The sequence below is a fragment of the Oncorhynchus nerka genome, linkage group LG6 (assembly GCF_034236695.1).
Source record: "Oncorhynchus nerka isolate Pitt River linkage group LG6, Oner_Uvic_2.0, whole genome shotgun sequence".
Taxonomy (NCBI): Eukaryota; Metazoa; Chordata; class Actinopteri; order Salmoniformes; family Salmonidae; genus Oncorhynchus; species Oncorhynchus nerka.
Window position 1 is genome coordinate 20544736 of NC_088401.1, and position 14680 is coordinate 20559415.

General features: G+C 43.7%; 1 protein-coding gene across 5 annotated transcripts in view; it reads right to left on the minus strand.

Moving 5' to 3' along the window:
* Nucleotides 1-14680, minus strand: part of LOC115130159 (nebulin-like) — a 63874-nt gene that overhangs the window by 48395 nt on the left and 799 nt on the right. For 4 of the 5 annotated variants that reach the window (XR_003863740.2, XM_029660982.2, XM_029660981.2 and 1 more), the window contains exons 1-11: nucleotides 8573-9221; nucleotides 8368-8442; nucleotides 6897-6965; nucleotides 6408-6509; nucleotides 2831-2941; nucleotides 2409-2519; nucleotides 2110-2220; nucleotides 1625-1735; nucleotides 1130-1237; nucleotides 818-928; nucleotides 245-355 (exon numbers count right to left, since the gene is read on the minus strand). Coding sequence is in view for 4 of the 5 variants with exons in the window: in XM_029660982.2 (XP_029516842.2) it covers nucleotides 245-355; nucleotides 818-928; nucleotides 1130-1237; nucleotides 1625-1735; nucleotides 2110-2220; nucleotides 2409-2519; nucleotides 2831-2941; nucleotides 6408-6509; nucleotides 6897-6965; nucleotides 8368-8442; nucleotides 8573-9106 (1554 nt within the window). In the remaining variant the exon portion in view is untranslated. Of the gene's footprint in view, nucleotides 1-244; nucleotides 356-817; nucleotides 929-1129; nucleotides 1238-1624; nucleotides 1736-2109; nucleotides 2221-2408; nucleotides 2520-2830; nucleotides 2942-6407; nucleotides 6510-6896; nucleotides 6966-8367; nucleotides 8443-8572; nucleotides 9222-14680 lie in introns of those variants that run through there. The other variant, XM_029660980.2, reaches the window with a different exon arrangement.

Genomic DNA, 14680 nt, shown 5'->3' on the forward strand with positions numbered 1-14680 from the left:
CAAAGTGCTACAAATCCTTGTGAATCATCAAGAAATATACTCCTTCTGTAACATTTCCAACAGCTGATTCACAAATTAAAATACATGATAGATTGAATTAAATTATTCATGATTTATCTGAGATTCTACTCAGGGCAATTTCTTTTTAAAAGAACCTTCCCTTTTTTATGTAGTCATTCTGTGAGAATGTACATTGTACTCCCTGTGTATTCTAACAGCATATACACACAGACATATTCTTTACCTCACTTCGCATTGCTGATTGTCGTTTCGCAAAATTAGTCTCAATTGTTTCGGGCAGCGTAGAATAAAAACTGGGGGAGGTGTCCTTTTTCAGTCCTTCCTTGTACTTTAGCTGGAATAAAGGAAACATTACATGAAAACATTGGTTACCTCAAATGAAAACTAGAGAAAACTAGAAACTCCCTTCTTGACTGCCTTCTTGTACTTTATCTGACACGAAAACAATAACAGATATCTCAGGACAAGCTAAAAAAGACTTCCCTTTAAAAGGACCAAATATACAATGAACAAAATTGACAATTGAAATGGGTCTACATAAGGCTTTCATAACACATTCATAACACACATACCACAAGTATATAAGTATTTCATAAACGCTGACGTCAAATGCCAACAACCGCAAGTTGATCTTTTTTTTATTATGCTGTTTTTGACATATACATTTATGAAAGGCTTATGTCATTGCTTATGAATGTGATATGTATGGGCTATGATGTCCTTATGTAAGTAATAGCGTTCAAGTAAAGTGTTACCTAACATTTGGCTTTGATTTTTGTGTTCTTGATGTCCATACCTCACTCTGGAGTTCTGACACAGCTTTAGCAAAATGGGTCTCAGGGGTCTCTGCTAGTTGAGAGTAAATGCAACTGGAGGAATTCCTTTTGCCACTTTCTTTGTATTTGTTCTGAAGGATGACAATGCAAAAATACTCCATTTTTTAAACCCAGGCATAGACAATAAGCAAGCTTCAATCTGCACAACATGTATTATTGACTGAGGCTGAGCTTAACTTCAGACTTTTATTTTGGGGTGTTCTAAACCTTGAAATAGCTCTGAGACTATAGTTGCAGTAAATGCTTCCCTGACTTTACAAATGAATACACACCTCGCTCTGCATCTCTGTCATTTCTCTGGCAAACTGGATCTCTGTGGTCTCTGGGAGTAGAGAGTAGAGGGAGGACAGAGTACCTTTGCTTAACTCTTTGTATTTCATCTGAAAAGGAAGACACAGAGAACAGCAACTAATGACAACGTTCTAATTGAATTCAGGCTCAACACTTCAACATTTTCTTTCAAATGTACTGAGTAGAGGGCATTGACTGTCTTGGGTTTAGGTGGGTATCACACTAAACACACTTTTAAAGGGCTAGAGCCTTTAATTCCATTATTTTCAAAGGTGCGGACACACTAGGACTGATCCTACACCGTAACACGCCTCCCCTCGCCTCACATTTTCACTGTTGTCTATGGCTGTTGGTGTGACCTTGTGTCGTCATCAATGTCCATGTTGTTTGTAAATGTTGATTATAAATGATGATTGCCTTCACACTTAAGACATGTTCCTGAATAAGGCCAATGAAGTGAACTGAAGTTAGAATACCTCACTCTGTAGCAGAGAAGCCTCTTTGGCGTGTTGAATCTCCATGGTCTCTGGTAGCAGGGAATACATGGAAGTAGACAGCCTTCTCTTCCCTGCCTCCCTGTACTTGTTCTGCAACACAAGAGAAATAGCGTCAGTTGGTTTTTACTGCTTGACTCATTGTATTCTGGTCTCACCACTCTAGGCTGTGTTTAATACTGGCAGTGGTATATTGATCATGCCTGGGGTCATGGGATTTGAACGGTAGCTAACAGTCTGACTGGGAAGTAGACTCAGTTCATTGCCCATCAGACCGTGGAGGCTAGGTACCCGGCCGTCTTCGCCACTGGCCATCTCAGGTTGGTCAATCAGTAAAGGGAGAATGTTAAAGAATGTTTATACAGTGACCCCATGTGCGTAACACTAAAGCTACCATCGTTAAATCTGTCCTCCTCATGATGAGAAGAGGAAGCGGAGGAAGAAGAGGAAGAGGAGGGTGGTATTACCTCACTCTGGAACTCTTTCACTGTTTTAGAGAGCTGCATCTCAGTGGTGTCTGGAAGCAGCGAGTACAGGCTGCTGGAGATCTCCCTTTTCCCCTCCTCTCTGTACTTGCTCTGGAAAAGAAACAAGCACATTCCAAAAACGCTGCCATTCCTAGGCATATTGCGAGACCAGTGCTAAGTGAATGCATTTTCTTGGCACTGTGGTTGATGCGTCACCCACTCAAGTGGATGATATCCGATTTGAATGTCGTTCGTTCTCAATTTTACCAAATGGTGTCAGAAGTGGGAAAAGTTCTCACCTCACTCAGCATGTCCGAATGCTCCTTCGCAAACTGAGTCTCAAGGGTCTCCGGGAGCAGTGAGTAGAGAGAAGTGGATATCTCCGTCTTCACATTCCCTTTGTACTTGATCTGGAAAAAGACCAAGTTAGTATTGTATTAATATCTACTGTAATCCTTGTTATTTATCTGATGCCAAAGTGTTTCAGTGGCATTTAACATATTTACCAACTGAACGTATTCAACCTTAAACCAGGTAAGTCTTCGAGCACACATTATCTTTCACAATAACAACCCGTTTCGGAATTACTGTGAAGGGTGACTTCAAGCTCGAGATGATCAGGCTGGACATATTGCAGCCAAGCAATTACACTCTATAACGCTTCTGTGTAGCTAAGTCAGAGAGGCTGAAATAACAAGGAGGTTTGGTGTGATGTCACTACCTCACTCTGTAGCTCGGAGGCCTCTCTGGCGTGTTGGGTCGCCATTGTTTCTGGAAGCACTGAGTAGAGACACATTGCTGTTTCCAACTTTCCTTCCTCCTTGTACTTGGTCTAAAACATAACAGAGATGGAAAGACAATAGAAATAATCCCTACTAGTATCCATGCTAAGACAAATGCACAAACACAAAACATACCTGTGTCATCAACTCATCCCTGACCGCTGGCTACGTCCCTCCCGTCTTCAAGAGAGCGAGAGTTGCACCCCTTCTGAAAAAACCTACACTCGATCCCTCCGATGTCAACAACTACAGACCAGTATCCCTTCCTTCTTTTCTCTCCAAAACTCTTGAACGTGCCGTCCTTGGCCAGCTCTCCCACTATCTCTCTCAGAATGACCTTCTTGATCCAAATCAGTCAGGTTTCAAGACTAGTCATTCAACTGAGACTGCTCTTCTCTGTATCACGGAGGCGCTCCGCACTGCTAAAGCTAAGTCTCTCTCCTCTGCTCTCATCCTTCTAGACCTATCGGCTGCCTTCGATACTGTGAACCATCAGATCCTCCTCTCCACCCTCTCCGAGTTGGGCATCTCCGGCGCGGCCCACGCTTGGATTGCGTCCTACCTGACAGGTCGCTCCTACCAGGTGGCGTGGCGAGAATCCGTCTCCTCACCACGTGCTCTCACCACTGGTGTCCCCCAGGGCTCTGTTCTAGGCCCTCTCCTATTCTCGCTATACACCAAGTCACTTGGCTCTGTCATAACCTCACATGGTCTCTCCTATCATTGCTATGCAGACGACACACAATTAATCTTCTCCTTTCCCCCTTCTGACGACCAGGTGGCGAATCGCCTCTCTGCATGTCTGGCAGACATATCAGTGTGGATGACGGATCATCACCTCAAGCTGAACCTCGGCAAGACGGAGCTGCTCTTCCTCCCGGGGAAGGACTGCCCGTTCCATGATCTCGCCATCACGGTTGACAACTCCATTGTGTCCTCCTCCCAGAGCGCTAAGAACCTTGGCGTGATCCTGGACAACACCCTGTCGTTCTCAAATAACATCAAGGCGGTGGCCCGTTCCTGTAGGTTCATGCTCTACAACATCCGCAGAGTACGACCCTGCCTCACACAGGAAGCGGCGCAGGTCCTAATCCAGGCACTTGTCATCTCCCGTCTGGATTACTGCAACTCGCTGTTGGCTGGGCTCCCTGCCTGTGCCATTAAACCCCTACAACTCATCCAGAACGCCGCAGCCCGTCTGGTGTTCAACCTTCCCAAGTTCTCTCACGTCACCCCGCTCCTCCGCTCTCTCCACTGGCTTCCAGTTGAAGCTCGCATCCGCTACAAGACCATGGTGCTTGCCTACGGAGCTGTGAGGGAACGGCACCTCAGTACCTCCAGGCTCTGATCAGGCCCTACACCCAAACAAGGGCACTGCGTTCATCCACCTCTGGCCTGCTCGCCTCCCTACCACTGAGGAAGTACAGTTCCCGCTCAGCCCAGTCAAAACTGTTCGCTGCTCTGGCCCCCCAAATGGTGGAACAAACTCCCTCACGATGCCAGGACAGCGGAGTCAATCACCACCTTCCGGAGACACCTGAAACCCCACCTCTTTAAGGAATACCTAGGATAGGATAAAGTAATCCTTCTCACCCCCCCCCTCCCCCTTAAAAGACCTAGATGCACTATTGTAAAGTGGCTGTTCCACTGGATGTCATAAGGTGAAAGCACCAATTTGTAAGTCGCTCTGGATAAGAGCGTCTGCTAAATGACTTAAATGTAAATGTTAAATGTCATAGTTTATGAACATAGTCTAAAATGACAAAGTGCTTACGAGAAAAAACGACTTAAAATGATAAGGAAAGGGCCTCCCGGGTGGCGCAGTCGTCTAGAGACTCTGGGTTCATGCCCAGGCTCTGTCGCAGCCGGCCGCCGTGGGGCGACACAAATTGGCCTAGCGTCGTCCGGGTTAGGGAGGGTATGGCCGGTAGGGATATCCTTGTCTCATCGCGCACTAGCGACTCCTGTGGCGGGCCGGGCGCAGTGCACGCTAACCAGGTCGCCAGGTGCATGGTGTTTCCTCCGACACATTGGTGCGGCTGGCTTCCGGGTTGGATGTGCACTGTGTTAAGAAGCAGTGCGACTTGGTTGGGTTGTGTTTCAGAGGACGCTTGGCTTTCGACCTTCGTCTCTCCCGAGCCCGTATGGGAGTTGTAGCGATGAGACCAGATACAGTGGGGCAAAAAAGTATTTAGTCAGCCACCAATTGTCCAAGTTCTCACACTTATTTAGTCCCTGGAGGCGTAGTGTGTTACTGATGGTAGGCTTTGTTACTTTGGTCCCAGCTCTCTGCAGGTCATTCACTAGGTCCCCCCGGGTGAGATCTTGCGTGGAGCCCCAGATTGAGGGAGATTATCATTATTATGTCTTCCATTTCCTAATAATTGCTCCCACAGTTGATTTCTTCAAACCAAGCTGCTTACCTATTGTAGATTCTGTCTTCCCAGCCTGGTGCAGGTCTACAATTTTGTTTCTGGTGTCCTTTGACAGCTCTTTGGTCTTGGCTATAGTGGAGTTTGGAGTGTGACTGTTTGAGGTTGTGGACAGGTGTCTTTTAAACTGATAACAAGTTCAAACAGGTGCCATTAATACAGGTAAAGAGTGGAGGACAGAGGAGCCTCTTAAAGAAGAAGTTACAGGTCTGTGAGAGCCAGAAATCTTGCTTGTTTGTAGGTGACCAAATACTTATTTTTCACCATAATTTGCAAATAAATTCATAAAAAATCCAACAATGTGATTTTCTGGATTTCTTCTTCTCATTTTGTCTGTCATAGTTGAAGTGTACCTATGATGAAAATTACAGGCCTCTCTCATCTTTTTAAGTGGGAGAACTTGCACAATTGGTGGCTGACTAAATACTTTTTTGCCCCACTGTAGTAACTACTAACAATTGGATAACACGAAATTGGAGGTAAAGGGGGCACATCTTTTATTTTTTTATAAAAAAATGATAAGGAAATAACCAGAGGAAAGGATGCACTACTGTTTTAATGCTTTTAGGATGTTGGGCCAAGCGTAAAAAAATGTTTTTGCTTCTATCCATGTTTAAAAGAACAGCCAAGCCTTTTTCACAGTGAAAGGTCACATTATATGAATATATTAAGCTTGTGAGAGTTTAAGGTGAAGCATCCGTGTTGAATATTGATGTGAGTTTTATTCAGTCAAACTGTTGTTTGTCTGTTTATGTGCATGATGTATGTACACACATTCATATACATGTATGTGTGTTATGAATGTGTATGTTGATAGAAGCGGAATGCACTTTAAAAGTGCAACTAGGGCCTGTTAACAATCGACAGGACAGTCTATCCACAAGTAGAGCACCAAAACAATACCTTTCTATCACAGGGCTGACAGACACTGTGACTGGAATGACAAAGCTCAGTGCTGAGGAATGTGTTGTGTCTCTGCGGTTTGCCAAGGTGCCAAGGACAGGGGAGAGAGAGAGCGAGATAGGGGGAGGGGAAGAGCGAGAGAGAGATAGACAGAGAATGACGTCAACAACACACAACTCACCTCAGAGATGAAAGCGTTGATGTTCTTGGAATGCTGAAACTCTACATCGGGGATAAAGAGGTTCTGGGCCTTGGATTTCTCATAGCCCTCCTTGTATTTCACCTACAGGGTAGCAGGTAGCAGTGTTATGTTTTGTTATTTTGTCTTTCTTAGGCCCACCACCACCCACAATATTTGAAGGACAACTGTATTATTTGAATAACATGGTCATGACAAACAGTAAAATACAGGTCGTTACAAAGCATACCGTTTTCAGCATACCGTTACAAAGCATACCGTTACAAAGCATACCGTTACAAAGCATACCGTTACAAAGCATACCGTTACAAAGCATATCGTTACAAAGCATACCGTTATCTACACAGGCTGCTTTTCCTCCAAAACCTTTACAGGTGGCTACACCCCATTACTGGACACTGAGCCAATGCTGCCACATTCTCCCACAAAAACAACAGGCTGTAAAGAACAAAGAGGATGAATCCTACTTACGTCACTTGCCAGAACACTGCATCTCCTGGCAAAACCGGGTTCGGGCAAGACGGGCTTAGCAGCCGAGGCCTGACAGGAGGACAAAGCACATAGTTACAGTCTGCAGAGGGTTAAAACCTGTAGGATGACAGCTGATATGTTGGGCCTCATAATGGTTGAAAATAAGCTTATTGCAAGCTACAGTAATTAAGTAATGACACATGTATTTTACCAGGTAAATTGACTGATAACACATTTTTATTTACAGCAACGACCTGGGGAATAGTTACAAGGGAGAGGAGAGTGGATGAATGAGCCAGTTGGAAGCTAATAAACTAATAAGGCACTTTATATGGGTGACCGTGCACCAAGAGCTCATTACTAATGAATACAGTAACTTAAGTGTATGGGTCTGCTTGGCACGTTGTCTGACTGTACCGGTTGTGTTACAGTGTCTATTGTAGCTACAGCATGAAGCAGACAAAAGCTCAGATAGACAATTGTTCCTCTGGCTGATACTGCTTATCAATGCTTTTCCATTTGGACACTGTACCAACCACTGGCATGGCATTACAATGGGGGCATATATTTGACCTTCTACATTTTACCAGCAAAAAGTCAGGCAAAAAAAAGCTTCTACATCTCCAGAACAGGGGGGAATAGAGAAGGTATTTCCATGTATTCAACTAGGGGACTCAGACACTGAAGAGAGAGGAAAAGAGAACACGAAATATAATAAAACTACGCGGAAGTAATATACTGTAGTGTCAGAATGTTAAATATTTATGTCCTATAATCATGTTTCCACAAATTAATTTTTTTCCTGCCAAAAGTATTCAAATAGCCAGAGTGCTTCTCCGCTCGTGTGAAATTGTATGGCCAGCAGTTGCTAAAAGTTTTATCTCCACTAAGTGGTGGGTGTCATAATTAGAGAGCACTTTGAGACATGTCGGAATTATTCTACATCACAGATGGTTAACAAGTAATTATGCAGATTCATGGTGAAAAATAATTGGTTTATTATGTTGACAGACAACAGGGAAACATTCAAATGGCCAATCGCAAATCTCTTTAACCAGTCATCCCGCCCTCACGTTTTTTCTCCATATGACCAGAGAAAAAATGAAGGGGCGGGGTCTTCTGAATGATAAGCAGCTGAAATCCAAAATAGCTATTTTAGGACACCTTCAGACGCCAGACTCACCTCTTTTTGAGCTTAGCTTCCATAGTAATCTCTATCTCCTAAGGGTGTTGAGCACAAAAAAGGGTCCAACCTATCATTTCAGTCCAGATTAATTATCCCCAGATTGGCCAACAAGCCTCTTCATCTGTGGTGCTGTGGTGTAGGCATGACTAAATCCCTCAAGGGCTTTCCTCCAAATCCTTTACAGGTGGCTATAACCCATTACTGGACACTGCAGTGAATCCTGCCACAACTTCACACAATTACAACAGGCTGTATTAGAGAACACAGAGGATGAATTCTACTTACGTCACTTGCTAGAACACTGCACCTCCTGGCAACATGCACACTGGGTCTGCGCAAGACGGGCTTAGCAGTCGAGGCCTGACAGGAGAACAAAGCACATAGCTACAGTAGGTATAAATCCCCCCACAGCTTTAGAAAAGCATGCCAGTCTGTGCCAAGGTCATCAGAAAGACACACAGGCCGGGGCAACGCCAACTGGCGTTCTCACCTCGACTGCCCCTTCTGTGCCATGCTCGTCCACCGCTGCTTCTCCCAGCACCGTTTCCTCCGATGGTTCTTCCATCCAGGTGACTCGTCCTGTAGCACGCTTGACCACCACTGCTTCTCCCGACACGGTTTCCTCTGACATTCCTTCCATCAAGGTGACTGTTTCCTCCGACGTTCCTTCCATCAAGGTGACTGTTTCCTCCGACGTTCCTTCCATCAAGGTGACCGTTTCCTCCGACGTTCCATCCATCAAGGTGACCGTTTCCTCCGACGTTCCATCCATCAAGGTGACCGATTCTTCCATCAAGGTGACTGTTTCCTTCGACGTTCCTTCCATCAAGGTGACCGTTTCCTCCGACGTTCCATCCATCAAGGTGACTGTTTCCTCCGACGTTCCATTCATCAAGGTGACAGTTTCCACCGACGTTCCATCCATCAAGGTGACAGTTTCCACCAATGTTCCTTCCATCAAGGTGAGAGTTTTTCCCAACGTTTCTTCCATCAAGCTGCCCGTTTCCTCTGACGTTTCTTCCATCTAGGTGACTTCTGGGTAAAGAAAACAGTAAAACACACAAAATAGATGGTTTTAAGGCAGGTAATGTAAATGTGGCCAGCCTAAGAGTCAAAACGCTGTTCTGGAAGGATTTTGTTTTCTGCCTCAACTCTCCCTCTTGACTCTATGTTGGGTACTCCTTATCATCCCCACTTTCCCGATTTAGACCCCACTTAGGGCGTTATCAATGGTGATGCCGTACATGTGAATCAGAGGGCCAGTCTTAAGGGTGGGAGGGTGAGGAGGTTCAGGAAAGGTGTTGCACCCTGAATGGAATGTCCCAATCCAGACGTGTCCTCTAATAACCAAAGTATTTTTGTTATTTGAGATAACAAGTGCAAGTCCAAAAAGGCAACACCCTCCTTAACCTTCAACCTTTAACCTTACAAAAAACCTTCTCTGGCCTGACCTTATGGGTAACCATGACAGAATGAAGAGACCAGTGGAGAGGAGTGAAAAGTTGAGGCCAATAAAGCAGATATGGAGGAGTTGGCATGAGAATAATATTACCAGAGCGCTTTACACTCCCGTCCTCCCACTCAGTCTCCAAACAAGCTGATTGGATGCAGGACACAATTAATTGGCGTTAACATTCAATATCCCTAATTTAGACCTGACTATTACCATAATTGACCCCTAAATATAGGGCTTTAGGCACCAGTCCTGTGGGAGGTTTTCTCCTCTTATTATATGTAGTAGAATAGGGTAGCATTGGGTTTGTATGGCACAAAGAAAGCTAGATAGCTTTAACTGGATAACAGACCCATTTGGAACCAAATCTTGATACCAGTGAGTCTACAGTGAGGAAATTCAATTTGGCCCAGTGACTCATGTTGCAACAAGCAGCACTTGTTGTTATTATGTATCCTGCCAAGATGGAATATGAGGAAATTCACTTGTAGGTGCAAAGTCGTTAGCATACAGTAAATTACAGTTCTCTAAACTTTTATTTTATTTTATTTCACCTTTATTTAACCAGGTAGGCTAGTTGAGAACAAGTTCTCATTTGCAACTGTGACCTGGCCAAGATAAAGCATAGCAGTGTGAACAGACAACACAGAGTTACACATGGAGTAAACAAAGAAATCAAGTTGTTTCGCATTGCTCTCAATGCCCTGGCTTCTAGCCATTTAAATTACACAGAAAAGTCAAAGAGATAGCAAATAAATATAACACATTAACATTCTAATCTGAAGAATGCCTGTTTTAAAACTAGATCCTGTGGAACCGCAGTGTGCCAGTCAATAGCTCTAGCAACAGCACTCCCTATTAGCAGAGAGGTCGTCCATGGGAAGTCAGTTAAAGAAGGCCCTATTCTTCCTGCGTGCGGTCATGTGCCTGGGCTCTTATCTCAAAGGCACTGAGCAGAGCTGTGGTAGCAGAGCCTTCACCTTTTAGCTCAAACCACCTGCCGGCCGTATGTTTGACACCCCTGAGTTGTATAATGCTCGTTTCGCTGTGTAGATGGATATGTGAATTTCAGGCTTGCTATACAATACTTTTCTTTCTCTGGTTCACCAGAGAGGAACTAAAACCAATGTGTTTACTTTGTTTACTTCTGAGTAAGTGTGTCAGGAGGAAAAAAGTTAGGGGTTTTGAACACACAAAAAGGACAAAACAATTCAACATTGTTTGTAGAGCATGCAATGGCTATTAGTAAAATTGTTGTGTGGTGGTATTATACATTTGGTATTTTAAACATGTCATGGTGTAATAATGTTATATGATGTACTGTTTTAGATGTAATGTAAGGGCCTTAATGTGTTTGGAACTCAGGAAGAGTAGCTGCTTGGCAGGAACTAATGGGGATCCATAATAAACCCCAGGAAGAGGGTTTTAATGTAAATTTATAGGATACTGTGAAGGGTTAAGTTTTTCTGACTGAAATCAGTCATCACCCTCATTACCTCATGCCCACCCACCTATGCACAACTTCTACTCTGCAATCAGTACAAACAAGATTCTAGGAAACAGCAAGAGATGTGCATGTTTTGGGGTCCTCCACACATTCGAGGCTATTACAGTGGAAAAACAATCACTGACAGCCATGTGTCATCCCTGTCCACCGTCTAATCTAATGGAAACAGACTTTTACCATTCTGCCACGACTACCAGCAACGGTAGTCTGGGATGATATTGCCAGCTCATCAATATTCATTTACAGTTGAGAGTACTGTCAGTGACCTAAAGCTTTCTCCATCGCTGACAGAGTTATTCATACGACCCAGAGAAGCCAAGGGTGTGGACTGTAGCAATTCAACCATCAATTAGTGTCAATCAATTAGAGTTCATTGAAATGTAGTACTATGGAGCAAATAACATCTTAGCAGTCCTTTAGGATTGGAGAGGAGAAGCCTTGTAGGTTTCTGGTTGGGTTCTCCTGTGACACACGACATTCCCGAGATAGATGAGCACCACATTGACTGTGAAAGTCATTCATTAGACTTCTCGCCTAAATAGCACTGCAGGTCGCTATGGCAGATTATATGTTGGAGGTAATGAGGTTTCAGTAATGTGGATCACAATATGCACTGCTCTTTAGAGGGTAATTTTTGAAGACAATGATGTTGCACAAAACCTGGGTTCAACCTGTATTTGTTTTCTTTTAAACACTTTAGCTTCGCCAGATTGAGCTGGAATCAATGGAATGGTCCCAAATGTGCAACTCCCTACCATCTGGCACTCCAGGCAGGCTCAATTAAAATGCTCAAAGTATTTAGAAGAAAACAAAACCTCAGGTTTGGACTTTACATTGTGGACTGAGGTTTGGGCTGCAAGAATAGTGTGCCCGTCCATACAGTAGCATGAACAGGACCGTTCATACAGTAGCATGAACAGGACCGTTCATACAGTAGCATGAACAGGACCGTCCATACAGTAGCATGAACAGGACCGTTCATACAGTAGCATGAACAGGACCGTCCATACAGTAGCATGAACAGGACCGTCCATACAGTAGCATGAACAGGACCGTTCATACAGTAGCATGAACAGGACCGTCCATACAGTAGCATGAACAGGACCGTCCATACAGTAGCATGAACAGGGTGGCATGGGCCAAAATGATTTGTATTCGTTTTTTTAGTAGGGTGTCAGATGCTGGTTTAATAGGGCAGCCATCTGGCCGCTAAGTTCACTCAACCATTTCAAAGGGGGACCAAACAGCCAAAATCTCGAGATAAAATTCGACCCATTGTCTCCTTTGAAGCTCTGTCAACATCGCTTGCAGAAAAATCCAAAACAAACATACCTGAGGGCCAATCATGTGGTCACTGCTGCACTTCACCTCGTGTGAACACTATCACTACTTTCCATTTAGTCACATTTTACATCAGAGCCACAAAAGCCTGTGCTTTTGATACATCACGTCAGCACTATTTATAAAGTACTGATTGCAAATCCACTGCCTCGGTCCGTTAGCAGTAAATTGGGGATGCAGTATGAGAACTAAAATCCTTGATTTACAGTAAGTCACCTTATGTTTGTTTTTTTAACATGATCTTGACAATAGCTAAAATGTATTTATTCATAATTTACTCATCCTGTATTCGCACAGGTGGGGCGGCAGGTAGCCTAGTGGTTAGAGCGTTGGACTAGTAACCGGAAGGTTAGGAGGGAAACAGGGATGGGACAGCCTTTAGAGTAGGACTCGCACCCCTCCTATGGACCGCATTAACATAAACAACCAATCCCAAATAAAATTATATTTTCTGGTTAGATTAAAAGGAAAATGAGTCCCAAAATCAACGCAACAGAAAAGGGATTTCTATCCAGTTATTTTCAAATTAGGGATAATTCAAAACAGCCACTGCATATCCGTGTACAGTTGAAGTCGGAAGTTTACATACACTTTAGCCAAATACATTTTCACAATTCCTGACATTTAATCAAAGTAAAAAGTCTTAGGTCTGTCTTAGGTCAGTTAGGATCGCCACTTTATTTTAAGAACGTGAAATGTCAGAATAATAGCAGAGAGAATGATTTCTTTCAGCTTTTATTTCTTTCATCACATTCCCAGTGGGTCAGAAGTTTACATACACTCAATTAGTATTTGGTAGCATTGCCTTAAATTGTTTAACTTGGGTCAAACGTTTTGGGTAGCCTTCCACGAGCTTACCACAATAAGTTGGGTGAATTTTGGCCCATTCCTCCTGACAGAGCTGATGTAATTGAGTCAGGTGTGTAGGCCTCCTTGCTCGCACATGCTTTTTCAGTTCTGCCCACACATTTTCTATGGGATTGAGGATAGGGCTTTGTGATGGCCACTCCAATACCTTGACTTTGTTGTTCCTAAGCCATTTTGCCACAACTTTGGAAGTATGCTTGGGACCATTGTCCATTTGGAAGAACCATTTGCGACCAAGCTTTAACTTCCTGACTGACGTCTTGAGATATTCCTTCAATATATCCACATAATTTTCCTCCCTCATGATGCCATCTATTTTGTGAAGTGCACCAGTCCCTCCTGCAGCAACGCACCCTGACAACATGATGCTGCCACCCCCCTGCTTAACCGTTGAGATGGTGTTCTGCGGCTTGCAAGCCTCCCCCTTTTTCCTCCAAACATAATGATGGTCATTATGGCCAAACAGTTCTATTTTTATTTCATCAGACCAGAGGACATTTCTCCAAAAAGTACGATCTTTGACCCCATGTGCAGTTGCAAACCGTAGTCTGGCTTTTTTATGGCGGTTTTGGAGCAGTGGCTTCTTCCTTGCTGAGTAGCCTTTCAGGTTATGTCAATATAGGCCTCGTTGTACTGTGGATATAGATACTTTTGTACCTGGTTCCTCCAGCATCTTCACAACATCCTTTGCTGTTGTTCTGGGATTGATTTGCACTTTTCGCACCAAAGTACATTCGTCTCCTTCCTGAGCGGTATGATGGCTGCATGGTCCCATGCTGATTATACTTGCGTACTATTGTTTGTACAGATGAATGTGGTACCTTCGGGTGCTTGGAAATTGCAGCCAAGGATGAACCAGACTTGTGGAGGTCTACAGTTTTTTCAGAGGTCTTGGCTGATTTCTTTTGATTTCAAACAAAGATTTGAAATCAATGATGTCAAACAAAGAGGCACCGAGTTTGAAGGTAGGCCTTGAAATACATCCACAGGTACACCTCCAATTGACTCAAATTATGTAAATTAGCCTACCAGAAGCTTCTAAAGCAATGACATAATTTTCTGGAATTTTACAAGCTGGTTAAAGGCACGGTCAACTTAGTGTATGTAAACTTCTGACCCACTGGAATTATGTGAATTATAAGTGAAATAATCTGTCTGTAAACAATAGTTGGAAAAATGACTTGTGTCATGCACAAAGTAGATGTCCTCACCGACTTGCCAAAACTATAGTTTGTTAACAAGAAATGTGTGGATTGTTTTAAAAACGAGGTTTAATGACTCCAACCTAAGTATGTAAACTTCCGACTTCAACTGTATGTATGATGAAGTTGCTGATGCATATGGGAAGACTGTTTGTATAAATAACCCCATGCATGTTTTTCCATGTTATTTGGGATTTGATAACAGGGTAAGACTGGTAGGCGTGGTGC